Source organism: Benincasa hispida, chromosome 10 (assembly GCF_027475165.1).
Source record: "Benincasa hispida cultivar pf3 chromosome 10, pf3_genome.v1.1, whole genome shotgun sequence".
Taxonomy (NCBI): domain Eukaryota; kingdom Viridiplantae; phylum Streptophyta; class Magnoliopsida; order Cucurbitales; family Cucurbitaceae; genus Benincasa; species Benincasa hispida.
Window position 1 is genome coordinate 741,036 of NC_143487.1, and position 12,725 is coordinate 753,760.

Sequence of the window (12,725 nt, forward strand, 5' to 3'; positions counted from 1 at the left end):
CTTTACAATGCGATCAACCCGAGATCGCCTCCTTCTTTGAAGAACCGCAACACTTGCCCATATCGCATACCACTCTTATGCAATGCTTGCACATATCTGCTTCTTCGATGAACGACTTAAAACTTCAAACAAAATTTGAATACAGACTCGATAATGATTATTATTGCCCAAAAACACAGGGGCCTTTACAAAATATCGCAAATGTAAAATGATTTAAATTAAACCGAGGCTAATCATCCCGAAAACATCCATTAATCCGCACATCCACAACAAAATTTAATTATTAAACTAGCGTAGAAATACACCCACCATGAATTTAAATCTTATTTCGTTGCAACAGATGAAATCGGAGTATCAGAACCTGGCTCTGATACCAATTGAAGGATCTCATAACGTAGAGTTCCATGAGAGCGTTCGGATCGCTCCGATCTCACCATGACCGAAATACAACATTATACATTCAACACATACAGTTATGCAAATAAACTCTAATTAACAGTATACTTTGAACAAGAAATTAACAAGGGAAAGAATTTTATACCAGTTGAAGACGTTCTTCACACTTTGAAACTCCAGCACATCGGAAACCCTCCACGTGATCTACCAGCGCCTAGCAGCAGTGTCAATAAAAGCAGCACGAGACACGAGACTTTAGGGCATCAACCCTAACAAAAGATGAATGGATCTGTCATAGATGAGGCTAGTCAGGTTAGCTTCATTCTGGAAACTTTACCTAAAATTTTCCTGCAGTTCCGTAGCAATGTTATTATGAACATAATTGACTACAACCTGACCTCCTTTCTCAACAAGCTACAGACTTTCCGGTCCTTGATGAAAGTTGAGGAACAAAAGGGAGAGACAAATGTTACCTTATCCTCTAAAAAGTTCCTTAGAGGTTCGACCTCTAGAGCTAAGTTTGTGCCTTCCTTTTCCGGCACCAAAAAGTGGATGAAGAAGAAATGTGGAAAGGGGAAAACTAACCCACCAACTGCTGCCCAGAAGAGTAAGAAGGCCAAGACTACAAAGAGAATCTGTCTCCATTGCTACCAAGAGGGACATTGGAAGAGAAATTGTCCCAAGTACTTGGCAGAAAAGAAGAAGGTCAATCAAGGTAAACATGATTTACTTGTTTTGGAGACTTGTTTAATGGAGAATAATGATTCAGCCTGGGTAATATATTCAAGCGCCACTAATCATGTTTGTTCTTCATTTTAGGGAATTAGTTTCTGGCGGCAACTGGAAGCTGAGGAAATGACGATGCGTGTAGCAATTGGGCACATTGTCTCAGCTAGCAGTGGGAAGACTTCAACTTTGTTTACAGAAATCGTATATTATATTAAATAATCTATATGTTTCTCTAAAGTGTTTACTTGAACAGAACTACTCTTTATCATTTAATGTAATTTTGTTTTTTTTTTTAGCAAAAATGGAGTATATATTTATTCTGTAAATCTCGAAGATAATCTTTATGTGCTAAGACCGTTAGCAACTAAAGCTCTCCTTAATACTAAACTGTTGTAAACTGTGACAACTCAAAATAAAAGACAGAAAATTTCTCCTAAGGAAAATGCCCATTTTTGGCACCTAAGATTAGGACACATAAATCTCAATATAATTGAGAGACTGGTCAAGAATGGACTTCTAAGTGAATTAGAAGAAAATTCTTTATCTGTATATGAGTCATAAGGCAAAATGACTAAAAGATCTTTTACTGGAAAATGTCATAGAGCCAAAAAACCTTTGAAATCCTTTTGTCTATGTTTTGAGAGCAAGACGGTGTACTTTAGGTTATGAGAGTTATTTTATTTTATTTTTATAAAATGTTCAATCACCCCTCAAATGCAGACTCATATGTCATTTTAATACGTAACTCTCCTCATCCCACTGCCCATTACCCACTCCTCTGCAACTACAATGATATTTAATTAATTTGATTTAATTAATTAATTAATTCTGATTTAATCAATCCAATTAAATATTATATATTTAAATTAATGTATATATAAATCATTTTCTAATGTACATAATCTCTCTTAACCTATAGTTTTAATATGAATCTCAATTCATATTAAATTTAGTTTAAATATAAATCCATTTCATATCAAATTAATATTTGAATCTTATTCAAATACTAATGCTCTCATATTATATAGTTTAATTTGAATCTTATTCACAATTGACTTTATATTATAATGTATCTATATACATTATATTAATTATATCATATCCAATTAACATAAATTCCCTTAATAATTAATTTGAACACTTCAAATCTTTCCAACTTTAAGAATCTTGTTCAATCCATTTGTGAGCTAGCTGAGAGATCTAAATGACCTACAGTTATAAGCTCCAATGATACAAGGTAAATTAGTTAAACTCTTTAATTAAATTAATCAACATTCATTAACCATGGGCACTCCATTAAAGACCTATAATTGCACTCTTACGAATTGTAGTATATTTATGTGTCCGTTGATTTTACCATTTTATGTAATCAATCTTTCACATGTTGTTTATAACTATAGTTGGGTTAAATTACCGTTTTACCCATGTAGTCACTTCTTGCTCCTTAAGTACTGTTGATCCTCTAATGAACAATTTGTTTATGGTCCTACCATTAACAAAGTCCCTTTCGGTTCAATGAGAATGTGAAGCCTCATTGTTCAAGTTCTGGAGTCAATACTTAAGGGAACAACCTATCTACTTTCTCTAAAGGCAGAAAGGAGCAAATTCCATCATATGATGCTATGTTTCCAGCTCTTCACTCGGTATAGTCCCTAAGATGATAGGCATATTGAGTCCGCAATTAAGACCACTCTCACCCATGCAAAACAAAGAACGACCCTTGTGAATAGGAGTTCATAACTCACTCATAATTAATATCGAGTTATATGGGTATCGTTTGAAATATTAATCTCTTCATTTAACGGTGTTATAAAGAGAGATTATATATTTCGTGGTTCAATCTTATACAACTTCATTGTATAGGATACCTCCACTGACATATTTTGACATGAACGATTTTGATCAAATTGTCTGTAACACTTACGACATTTATAACACTTACAAAGTGGGTCGTATCCCTAGCCTTACCAAGATAAGGCATTCAACTTTATTCATATACTATAGACCTTTTAGGTTATTACTTAAACATAATCCACTGGTATATTAACCACATATTGTTCAAGTTATATCAAATAACCTTAGATCTTAATTTACTAGATTTTGAGTTATGCAAATAATAAATAACACTTATTTGAAAATAAATAATACTTTATTTATTAATAATTTGTTTATAATAAATTTAAATACTATGGGATTTATGACATATATTTCAACAGAAGACATGCTCGCTGAACCTTATTCTTAAATTGTCTAAATTGTCACCTATTATATTTTTCTTTCTTTTTATTGCAATTCATTACTTTAGATATATATATAAGGGGTAACAACACATAAGACCCTAATAAAGACCCTATATTTCAATTATGTTCTACTTTTCCATTATTTACGAGAATGTCTAAATGGATTTTATATTTACACAAATATTAGGGCCCAATTGCTTTTTTGTCCTCAACATACCATCAATTACACATATTTCAAAAAAGAAAACCCAAAGGTCTCTTCCTATATTTCAATTATGTTCTACTTTTTTGTCCTCTTTCCCTCATGCATTTTCTCTCTTTCCCATGCTTCAAGATCATTTCTCCCTCCTTCCTCTCTTTTCTCCTTCCGGCGATGTGAGTTGTAGGGGAGAGACGAACGACGTGGGGTGATCCGATGACGAGGTGAGCACAGGATGGCACGAATGGTGATAGTGGACTCAGAGTGATCGAACAATGATGGCAGACTCGGAATGGATGAACGACAATGGCGGACTAAGAGCAAATGAACTGCGATGATGGACTCAAAGCAAATGAACAACGATGACAACATACTCGAAGCAATTGAACGGCGACAATGGACTTTGAGCGAACGAAAAAATGGTGGACTCAGAGCAGACGATGGTGGAACTTTTTATTTTATTTTATCCTATTTTTTATATATATTGTGATATTTATGTGTTTTTTTTTAGCTTTTATAGGAAATTTGATATATACTGTGGTATACGTATTCGTTTATTTGATATAAACGAGAGTTTTTTTTTTTTTTTATTTGGACTTCATGTATATATACACAAATTTTGATTGTTATGATTTCTAACTACCTAAATGGTATATATGATATATGTATATTATGGTGTAAATGAAATTTATGAAGATGTATATACATTTTCTCTCTTAAATTGATAAATGAGAAAAATTATATTAAATGCATTTTTTTTCTTCATCATTAAAGTGACTTCACAAATAGGAAAATATATATATAAATCAGATATAAATAAATGAAAAAAAGATATAATTATCTAAAGTTAGCATTAAAGGTCATCTTTGAAAAAAAATAAATTTTAAGCACATTTCTTTAGGTGTGATATGCATAAACCCCCAACATAAATGAGCCGAATAGGTTGAGTTGAAGCTCGGCCCATGTTGCAAACCCCATCCCAATGGGAACTGTTTTTTTTTTAAGCCCCAAAAAATGATCAAACTGGCTTAAAGTAAACTTGAATCTACCGCAATTTCTCATGTTTATGGGCCGAAAATGATTGGACATCAATTGGACGGCCCAGCTGACAAAAACAGGTCCAGAGTTGCGCCAATTTATAGTCCACTAATTGGTTGAGTAAAAAAATAACAAAGAAAGAGAAATTGTGTTAGATGACTAAAACACAATATCCAATCGAGAATATAGTTATTTTTTCATGGCCAAAATATGATGTGCAAGGCCCATCTACAAAAGTAATTTTTCAATTCTGCCCATACATCAAATTTTAAATCTACGGGTGATTATCTATCACATAACGGAATGTTATGAGATTTGAGGTTCAATTCTCTCCACTCACATCTAACTTTAAAAATTAAAACATGTAGATTTTGATGATTAGCCTATCATTTTATATAGAGCTTTTTAGTGCTCAATTTTACCAAATTATCCACACACGTTACATCATGGAAACTGTGTGGGCTCCCTTTTGATTTTTGAAACTGCATTTCAAATTCCCTCAAATTTTATTTTTTTATTTTTTTTAAAAAAATCAGTTTCGTTATTTGGCCAACTAACTAACCCCGATCTTCTCAGTTCTCACCACTTACCGAAGAGTCGAAATTAAATCCTGAAAATATATATGTGTGTATTTTTTAAATAGTAGAAATATAATGGAAGTGAGTGAATTAAACTATATCTATAACATCTTAATTTTATTTTTTTAAAAAAAAAAAAAAAAAAAAAAGTTTGAATTGATTAATTACAAGACAAGATCCATGAAAAAAGAGACGTTGAAAATGTATTTGCACATCATATTAGGCCTTTTTGTTTTTGGTTCGAGCTTTCAAGAAAATGAAAATGAGTTGTTGGGATGAAATAAAAATCTTGAAAACTGTTTAAATAATGATAATAATGAAAAGATATGATTAAAATATGGGATTAGATTGACGACCCACCTAAAAAAATAATTAAAGAGCCTGCCTGACTGAAGCGGTTATATGGCTATGACCCAATTGATATATATAATAATTAAAAAAAGAAAAATTTAAGGGATGTTTGTGAATGGAAATGGAGCCCACGCGGTTAGAATAAAGAATGGCATTTCTATATATAAAATATTGTTAGGGTTCCATTTCTGACCCCACCACTCTTCCACTTTACACATTTTATTGCATCCCTTCCTAAAATTTTCCCTCCATTTTCTCCCCTTTCAACTTCTAAATATCGTTTTATATATATATATCAATTCACTTCGTTTTCACCCCTACTTCAAGTGTGTGTGCGAATCTTTGCATTACATTTTTAATGATATATTGTTTTTTAACTTAATTATGCCCAAAACATTATATATAATAATTTGATAATTGGACACTTATATCTCAATTCTATAAGTTTGAAGAAGATTAATTATAACATCACAACTACTCACAAAAGTTGAATATACTATAAAACATAGAACGGTAGTGAAAAGAGGAATCTAAATTTTCTTTAATAATGTGGGATATAATGTCGGATATAAGGATTAAAATCCTAATTTAATGTATAAAAAGAGAGAGAGCAATTAGCACACACTAAGTCTAAAATAGGGAAATAAATACAAATAAAAGAAAGAAGAGAAGGGGTCAAAAAGATGAACGACATTTGATTCTTTTGGTATTATATCAAATAAACCACTTTTGTTTTTGCTTTTAAAAAGGAAGTTTCAATATTCAACAATCTCCAAAGACTCTCATTAATTTCTTCTTTAGTAGTTTGGATTCACATTTGGTTCCCCCTTTTCTTTTTCTTTTATTTATTATTTTTTTTTCTTAATCTTCAAATTGAATCAATAAATAATCTTGTAAAAGAAATTAAATGGATCACAAAGAATCTTCAAAATAGAAATGGGTTGGACATTATGTCTCATCTTTAAACATTGGTTTTGGTTAATTTGTACTAAATTATGGTTAATATGTACGATAATTAATGATTATGTTGGTAAATGCAATTACTTGTAAACCAAGCTAACTCCCCCTTTCCTATTTTTTTTCCCTTTAAATTCAATAATTTTCTTCCCATTTGGTCTAATGAAGTCTAAAATCTCAAGCTTTTAATTAACTATTCCAAATTGTTAATAAGTTTTTTTAAATTAAAAGAAAAGACCCAACAATTGTTTGCAAATAAAGAATTGTCCAAAAGCAAGAGCTCAATTCCACAACCAAATGGTTTTTTTTTTTTTTTTTTTCCTTTTTTAATTGAAAGTGATCAAACCATTTTCTCTCAAATATACCTTAAATTTATACAAATAAATTTTTGTCGGCCTTTGGTAAAATATTATTGATGCAAATATCCCACATAATCACTAAAAGATTCCAGAAAGTAAAGAACTCCAAATACAGTCTAAAGAGCATATAGTTTTGGTCTCAAAGTATCCAACTCAAAAAAATCTTAAGTTTGAGTATGTTAATTCTAGTTAAATTTCCTATTGTATTCTCTAATTTGAGAGTTTTATTAAAGGATGTGAGTAGTACAAAAGATTTAAGAGAGTGCTCTTATAATCGGGATCAGAGAGAATTAATTTGTAATTATAATAATTTTTCACAAAGTGAATTTTTTTTCTAGTGGGTCGTGATTTTTCTTCATGTTTCGAGTTTTTCATATAGATTTTTGCATTTCCTAGTTTTTTTTTAAAAAAAAAATCTCAATTACCTATTTATTTTTGTGATACCAGTAGGAGGTTTTTTTCCAAAAAAAATTGGTATAATAATAGTTTAATAACTAAAAAATAATAACAATAATAAGTAACAAATAGATCATGTTGACAAAACAGTCTAGTACGTGAATTGAATATCTAACTTTTTGGTTGATACATAATTTATGTCAATTGAATTATGCTCATGTCGGTAAAATAGTCTTAATAGTTAGGTTCTCTAGCATCCTCCAAGTTATGTGTTGTTGTTTTCATTTAATTTTTGTTTCGATTTTTATATGGTTGATATTAGAAGATGTTATTATTTTCAAACTAAAGATTGTTTGAGAACAACTCAAGAAAGAAAGAAAACTATTCAACCACGTCCATTGTATTAAAGAAAAATTAAAAAAAAGACAAATAGAGAAATATAAAATTTAAAAGTATATGAAATTAAATAGTCCAATAAGAAAAATGAGTTGCATTTGATGCTAGAGTTAGCCACTTCCTAAGATAACATGGCGTTACTATTACAAAAAAGTTCTTAAACACATCATGCCTTAGATAATTACGTTTTGGATGGGACGTAAAGTAGAGGAATCCCACTTAAATAAATAAATAAATTATCTTTATTTTTTTTTTTTTTTCAGAAATATTTTTAAATGATGTACAAAATTATATCATTTAATTAATTTAATTTTAAAATTTAGTACAACAAATTTTCGACGAGGTGACTTTTCAATCTCACCATCTCTATTGCCAATTACACAGGGGACAATTTTTATAATCATGTCACAAAAATTTCTTAAACTCGGAATTAAAAATGAGAAAAGTCGTATATATTTAATATTTTAATATACAATTTTGAATAACAAAATCAGCATAGTAATTAGATTACATCTAACTCTAACCAAAATCTTGGGCTATGGAAATAATAGGGTAATAGTGAAGGGTCCTACTTTAATAAACAAAATTATCATTGGGGATCTTTTGCATATATGGTTAATAACCAATAATGGTTAATGTTATTTTTGTTTTTGATAAAATTATTAGAAAAATGAAAGTGTTAAAGTCGGCACCTCCATATTTTACCTTATTATTAAAATAAAACAAAAATGATAGTTTTTTAAGAAAATAATTTATTTTAAATTTTACAGTGAGGATAATATTTTTTTTAGTTAAGAAATATATATGTAGTTGAGTTGAGGTATATATTGAAAGAGTTTTGGAGAGAAAAGAACGTCTGTATCAAACATCACATTTTTCCGTTTGGGAAAAAATGTAGGTGGGAAAGTTTGGTTACCAGCTTCTTTCTCTGACCACTCAAACTTCCTCTCTTATTGACTCTCTCTTTCTCTGTCTAAAACAATATATATTGTCATTGACAAATGACAATGAAAGCCCTCATCTCTTTGTGGGGTTCCATATTTTGTGTTAAGTCTTCACTCACTATCCTCAATGTACTCCCTAAGTCAGAAATGGATGCATGAAATATCCATATATTTATCTCACATGCTACATTTATATATTCTAAATTTGTACATTAAATGAAGGCAGTAATTATCATATTCAAAAATTAAAGTTAACATGTTTAAATTGACCATACGTATTACGTTATCGGATGAAAAAGGAATTACGTAGTGTAATCAATCCATCAACTCGTCTCTTTAAGTAAAAATGTTAGGCAAGGAATATAATGTTAGATGATGACTAATATACATTATGGGAGCAATAACTAAATTTAACTTTGAAATTTTTATTGTGGATGGATGGATGGATGGATGTGTAAGACATGAGTGAGATAGATTTAAATTAGGAGACAAATTATGAATTGGGTCTGCAACTGCATGGAAGACCCGTGATTTGATCGATTATTCAAAAGGAAAGAAAATTTTTGTATTTCTATTTAAATAAAAACAAAATTTCATTTGAAATTCCAAGAAAAAGTTAAAGAATCTTTACCTAATATTAGCTTTCAATTGTTTATATTATACGACTTCCTGTTTAAAGTTGTTGTGAATTGGCCCAAACCAAAATTAATTATTGTTAATTAACTAAATAATAACCATTTGCAGTTTGATTGAACTCAGAAATTTTTTAATCCGCATATTTATTTTTAGATTAAATTACAAATTTAATCCAAAAACTTTTAAAATCACACTCTTATTCTCCGAATTTTGAACTATTCAATCTTTTTGAAGGAAAAAAAATTCACGGATCTATTTAGATAGTTATTATTTATAAATATTTTAGGTAAATTTTTCTTATATCTAATAGATCAAATAATATTTAATTTTTTTTAATTATGAAAGAGACTTATAAGACATAACATTAAAAGCTCAGGGACAAAATAGAATTAAATGTATATAAGTTCAAATGAGATGTAATCGATATACTCTTATATATATAATCTCACTTTTAGATTTATAGTAACTCTTTTTATTGCAAGATTTACGGAACTGCATAACTACAATAGGATGAAGATTTGCCGTAAATATAAATGTATGATGTGGTCAAAGTTGAAAGTGAAAAATTATTGCATGGAAAGAGTTTTTTTTTAAAATAATAATAATAATAATAATTTTAATTTTTTGTATTATTTTTTTCTTTTTTTAGGAAAGAAAGATAGTCTTTGCATACATTGGTCATTAGGGAATGTGGAGGAAAATAGAGTGAGATAAATTACCCACCTTTTCTTTTTGTCTTTTGCTATTATAGACTATAGTGGAAAAAAAAAAAAAAAAAAAGTTGCCTAATTAGAATTTACAGTACCTATTAAGAAATATCATTAAACAAAAATACTTACTTCGAGAAAAATCATCATCCTAGTATAATTAAAAGAAATGAATCATGGAAAGTTTTATCCTTTTTTCCCTTTTTACTGCCTTCTCTGCAAATTACATGAATTAAAGTGGGGGCATAAAAAAAAACAAAAAGGAAAAAAAATCAGCCATAAGAGGTTAATAAAAACAAGCTCAGTTTGGATTTTATTATGAAAGCAGGCAGCCCACGTGTAAGAAAATTCAAAGATGAGATTTTTGTTAATTACGAATCCATTTTTCACATCAAAGGAGAAGAAAGAATAAACAGAAGGGGCAAAAGAAAAGTTCATTTTATAATAAACAACACAATTAATTATTGATTAGAAGCTTATGGGTATTTCTAATGGGTCCTGGTATGGCTGTATTCATTGAAGTTGCAGTAAAAATCAGAGTTATAATCAACGAATGGTTTTAAGATCTTAATCGAGATTAAAAATGTAAAACATGGGAAAGGCCAGCTTTTTTTTCCTTCTCAAACTCCGTAACTGGCGATTAGATATATATGGAATTTGTTAAGAGATCTTAGTAGGATTCTTTGTTTGTGTGAGTCTTAAGTGCGAGACATAGAAGATGTGGAGCATAGGATGTTAGGAATTGGCTTCTGCTAGGTTCTTGGCCGTTTCTGCTTTTTTTCTTCACAAAAAGTAACAAATCTGTCAAAAGAAAACAGTGGCAATTATTTCTTATAAGAACTTCAACAACTGCCAATATGAAACCACATCCCTCTCTCTTTCTTTCTCTCTCTATTCACTTTTTTTTTTTTTTTCTCTTAACCTTTTGGAGTTCAGTTATGGAAAACCAACGCAGTGCTCTTCTAAGTTGGGCTTACTTTTTCCAAGGAAAGGTAAAAAAGCTTCTTCTTTTTCCCACTATTTGCAGAATTTGGCTTCTGGGTTTGTTTCCATTTGTCATTTCTAAGGTGGTTGTGTTCTTTGAAACAGAATATTGAAGAATTGAGACATTCGCTTTTCTGTGCGACTCTAGAATTGGAACAAACGAGAGTTGCAGTTCAAGAAGAACTAAGAAAGAGAGATGAACAGTTTCTTCATCTCAAGGATCTTTTCAGTAGAGCTATTAGAGAGAGAGATGATGCAAATGAGAAGTTTCAGAAGTTACTCATTGAGAAGCTTTTACTACAGCAACAGCAACAGCGAACAGATCCCCATTCAGGAATTTCCAGCATTGAAGATGAACCAAAGAAAGGGATTGACTCCATCAATGGCTTCTCCTCGTCAGATTGTGAAGAAAGCATTGTCTCATCTCCTGCCATTGACCCAATTCCGCCACCACAGTTTCCTCCAGCTCCGCTGCAAGTGCAACCGCACAACACGGTGGAATTTGTTCCAGAAAAGCCATTGCCTGAAAAAGGCAAGCTCTTGGAAGCAGTGATGAAAGCAGGTCCTCTGCTACAGACCCTGCTCGTGGCTGGACCTCTGCCTGAGTGGAGACATCCACCACCGCCACTCGAATCCTGCGAAATCCCACCGGTGACAATTCCTTCGACGCCTTCACGGCAGCTGCTCCAAGATTCTCCAGTCATCTTCAATGGCAACAGCCACATTACCAACTGTGGAAACAGAAAAAGGGCTTTCTTGGAAGGTTCTGATTCTCCAACAGAGAGGAAGTGTCAAAGGCTTGCTCCCTGCTGACCATTACAAAAACAAAGGATAGCAAAAACATGATCATAGTCTAATATCAGTAAAGAGCTAATGAAGATAAAAAGAGAATTGGGTTAGTGGCTGATTTTAGTGCTTGTACAGAGGTTTGTGTTATAGGTAAGAAACTCTCCTACGTATGAGGAAGCTACAACAGAAGTCTCCCTCTACTTTCCCCCTTCTGTCGTCACCCTGATTCAGTTGCCTAGAGTGAAGTTTTTATGGCCACCCTTTTTACTTCACAACACTTTTTCTTTTTCATACTCCGTCTGATAGAAACAGGATCAAATTTTTCCAGAATTGTTCTAGCCATATAAGATGCAATTCCAATTCTGAGATTTCTCCTGTCTGATTGCTTGAGATTACAGCAAAAACACATGATATACAAACTCATCAAACACAATTTGTTGACAAAAGTATTGCAAGTCCAATTATAATAACCATTGTCAGTAATTTGCTGGTGTATGTATCTCAATTTCAACTTCGATATCACTCGTGCCTAACATGTAATATATATAAATACAAAGCAGAACAGGAGGTCAATGAACACAAAATATGATCTCTGAGTTTCCAAATCTTTGGTACTACCTTGGGAGGGGTTGGGGGGATCATATAATAACAAGAAATTTTACGTTTTAATTACAATGGTATAAAGCACGCATCCGAGGAGTTCATTTCCAAATTTGGGCAAGGAAGAGAAACGTTACTCCAAAATCTCTGCCAGTTGACCACAAATGGCTATACAAGAAGCAAACAGACCATTTTCAGCACAACCTCATGTGAAAGCGCAGGCCCCCAGCCAACAGGGAAGACTATACAGTATACACAGCTTGGCCTCTGATAATGACTGCTTTAATCAAACATTCATACGGGACAATGCTTGGGCTGTCTGGTTATTGTGCTCTTTTCATTCGGTCAGAGCTTCTCGAAGTTGAGAACGCATGTACATACCAAAGTCCAGGCTCGTCATGGAAAGGTCTACTAAAATCCAAAGAA

The 12,725-nt window shown here is 31.5% G+C and overlaps 1 protein-coding gene across 1 annotated transcript; it reads left to right on the plus strand.

The window, feature by feature from the left end:
* Positions 1-10,244: 10,244 nt before the first annotated feature.
* Positions 10,245-12,182, plus strand: LOC120088005 (uncharacterized). Its single transcript, XM_039045033.2, has 2 exons — positions 10,245-10,918; positions 11,016-12,182. The coding sequence occupies exons 1-2, from the start codon at positions 10,784-10,786 to the stop codon at positions 11,721-11,723; spliced, it is 843 nt and encodes a 280-aa protein (XP_038900961.1). The 5' UTR covers positions 10,245-10,783; the 3' UTR covers positions 11,724-12,182.
* Positions 12,183-12,725: the final 543 nt, after the last annotated feature.

Excerpts from the sequence above, each read along its gene's own strand:
- LOC120088005 (XM_039045033.2), top strand. The coding sequence starts at position 10,784 with ATGAAACCACATCCCTCTCTCTTTCTTTCTCTCTCTATTCACTTTTTT. Across the intron at positions 10,919-11,015 it reads CTTACTTTTTCCAAGGAAAG|AATATTGAAGAATTGAGACA; the intron begins GTAAAAAAGCTT and ends TCTTTGAAACAG.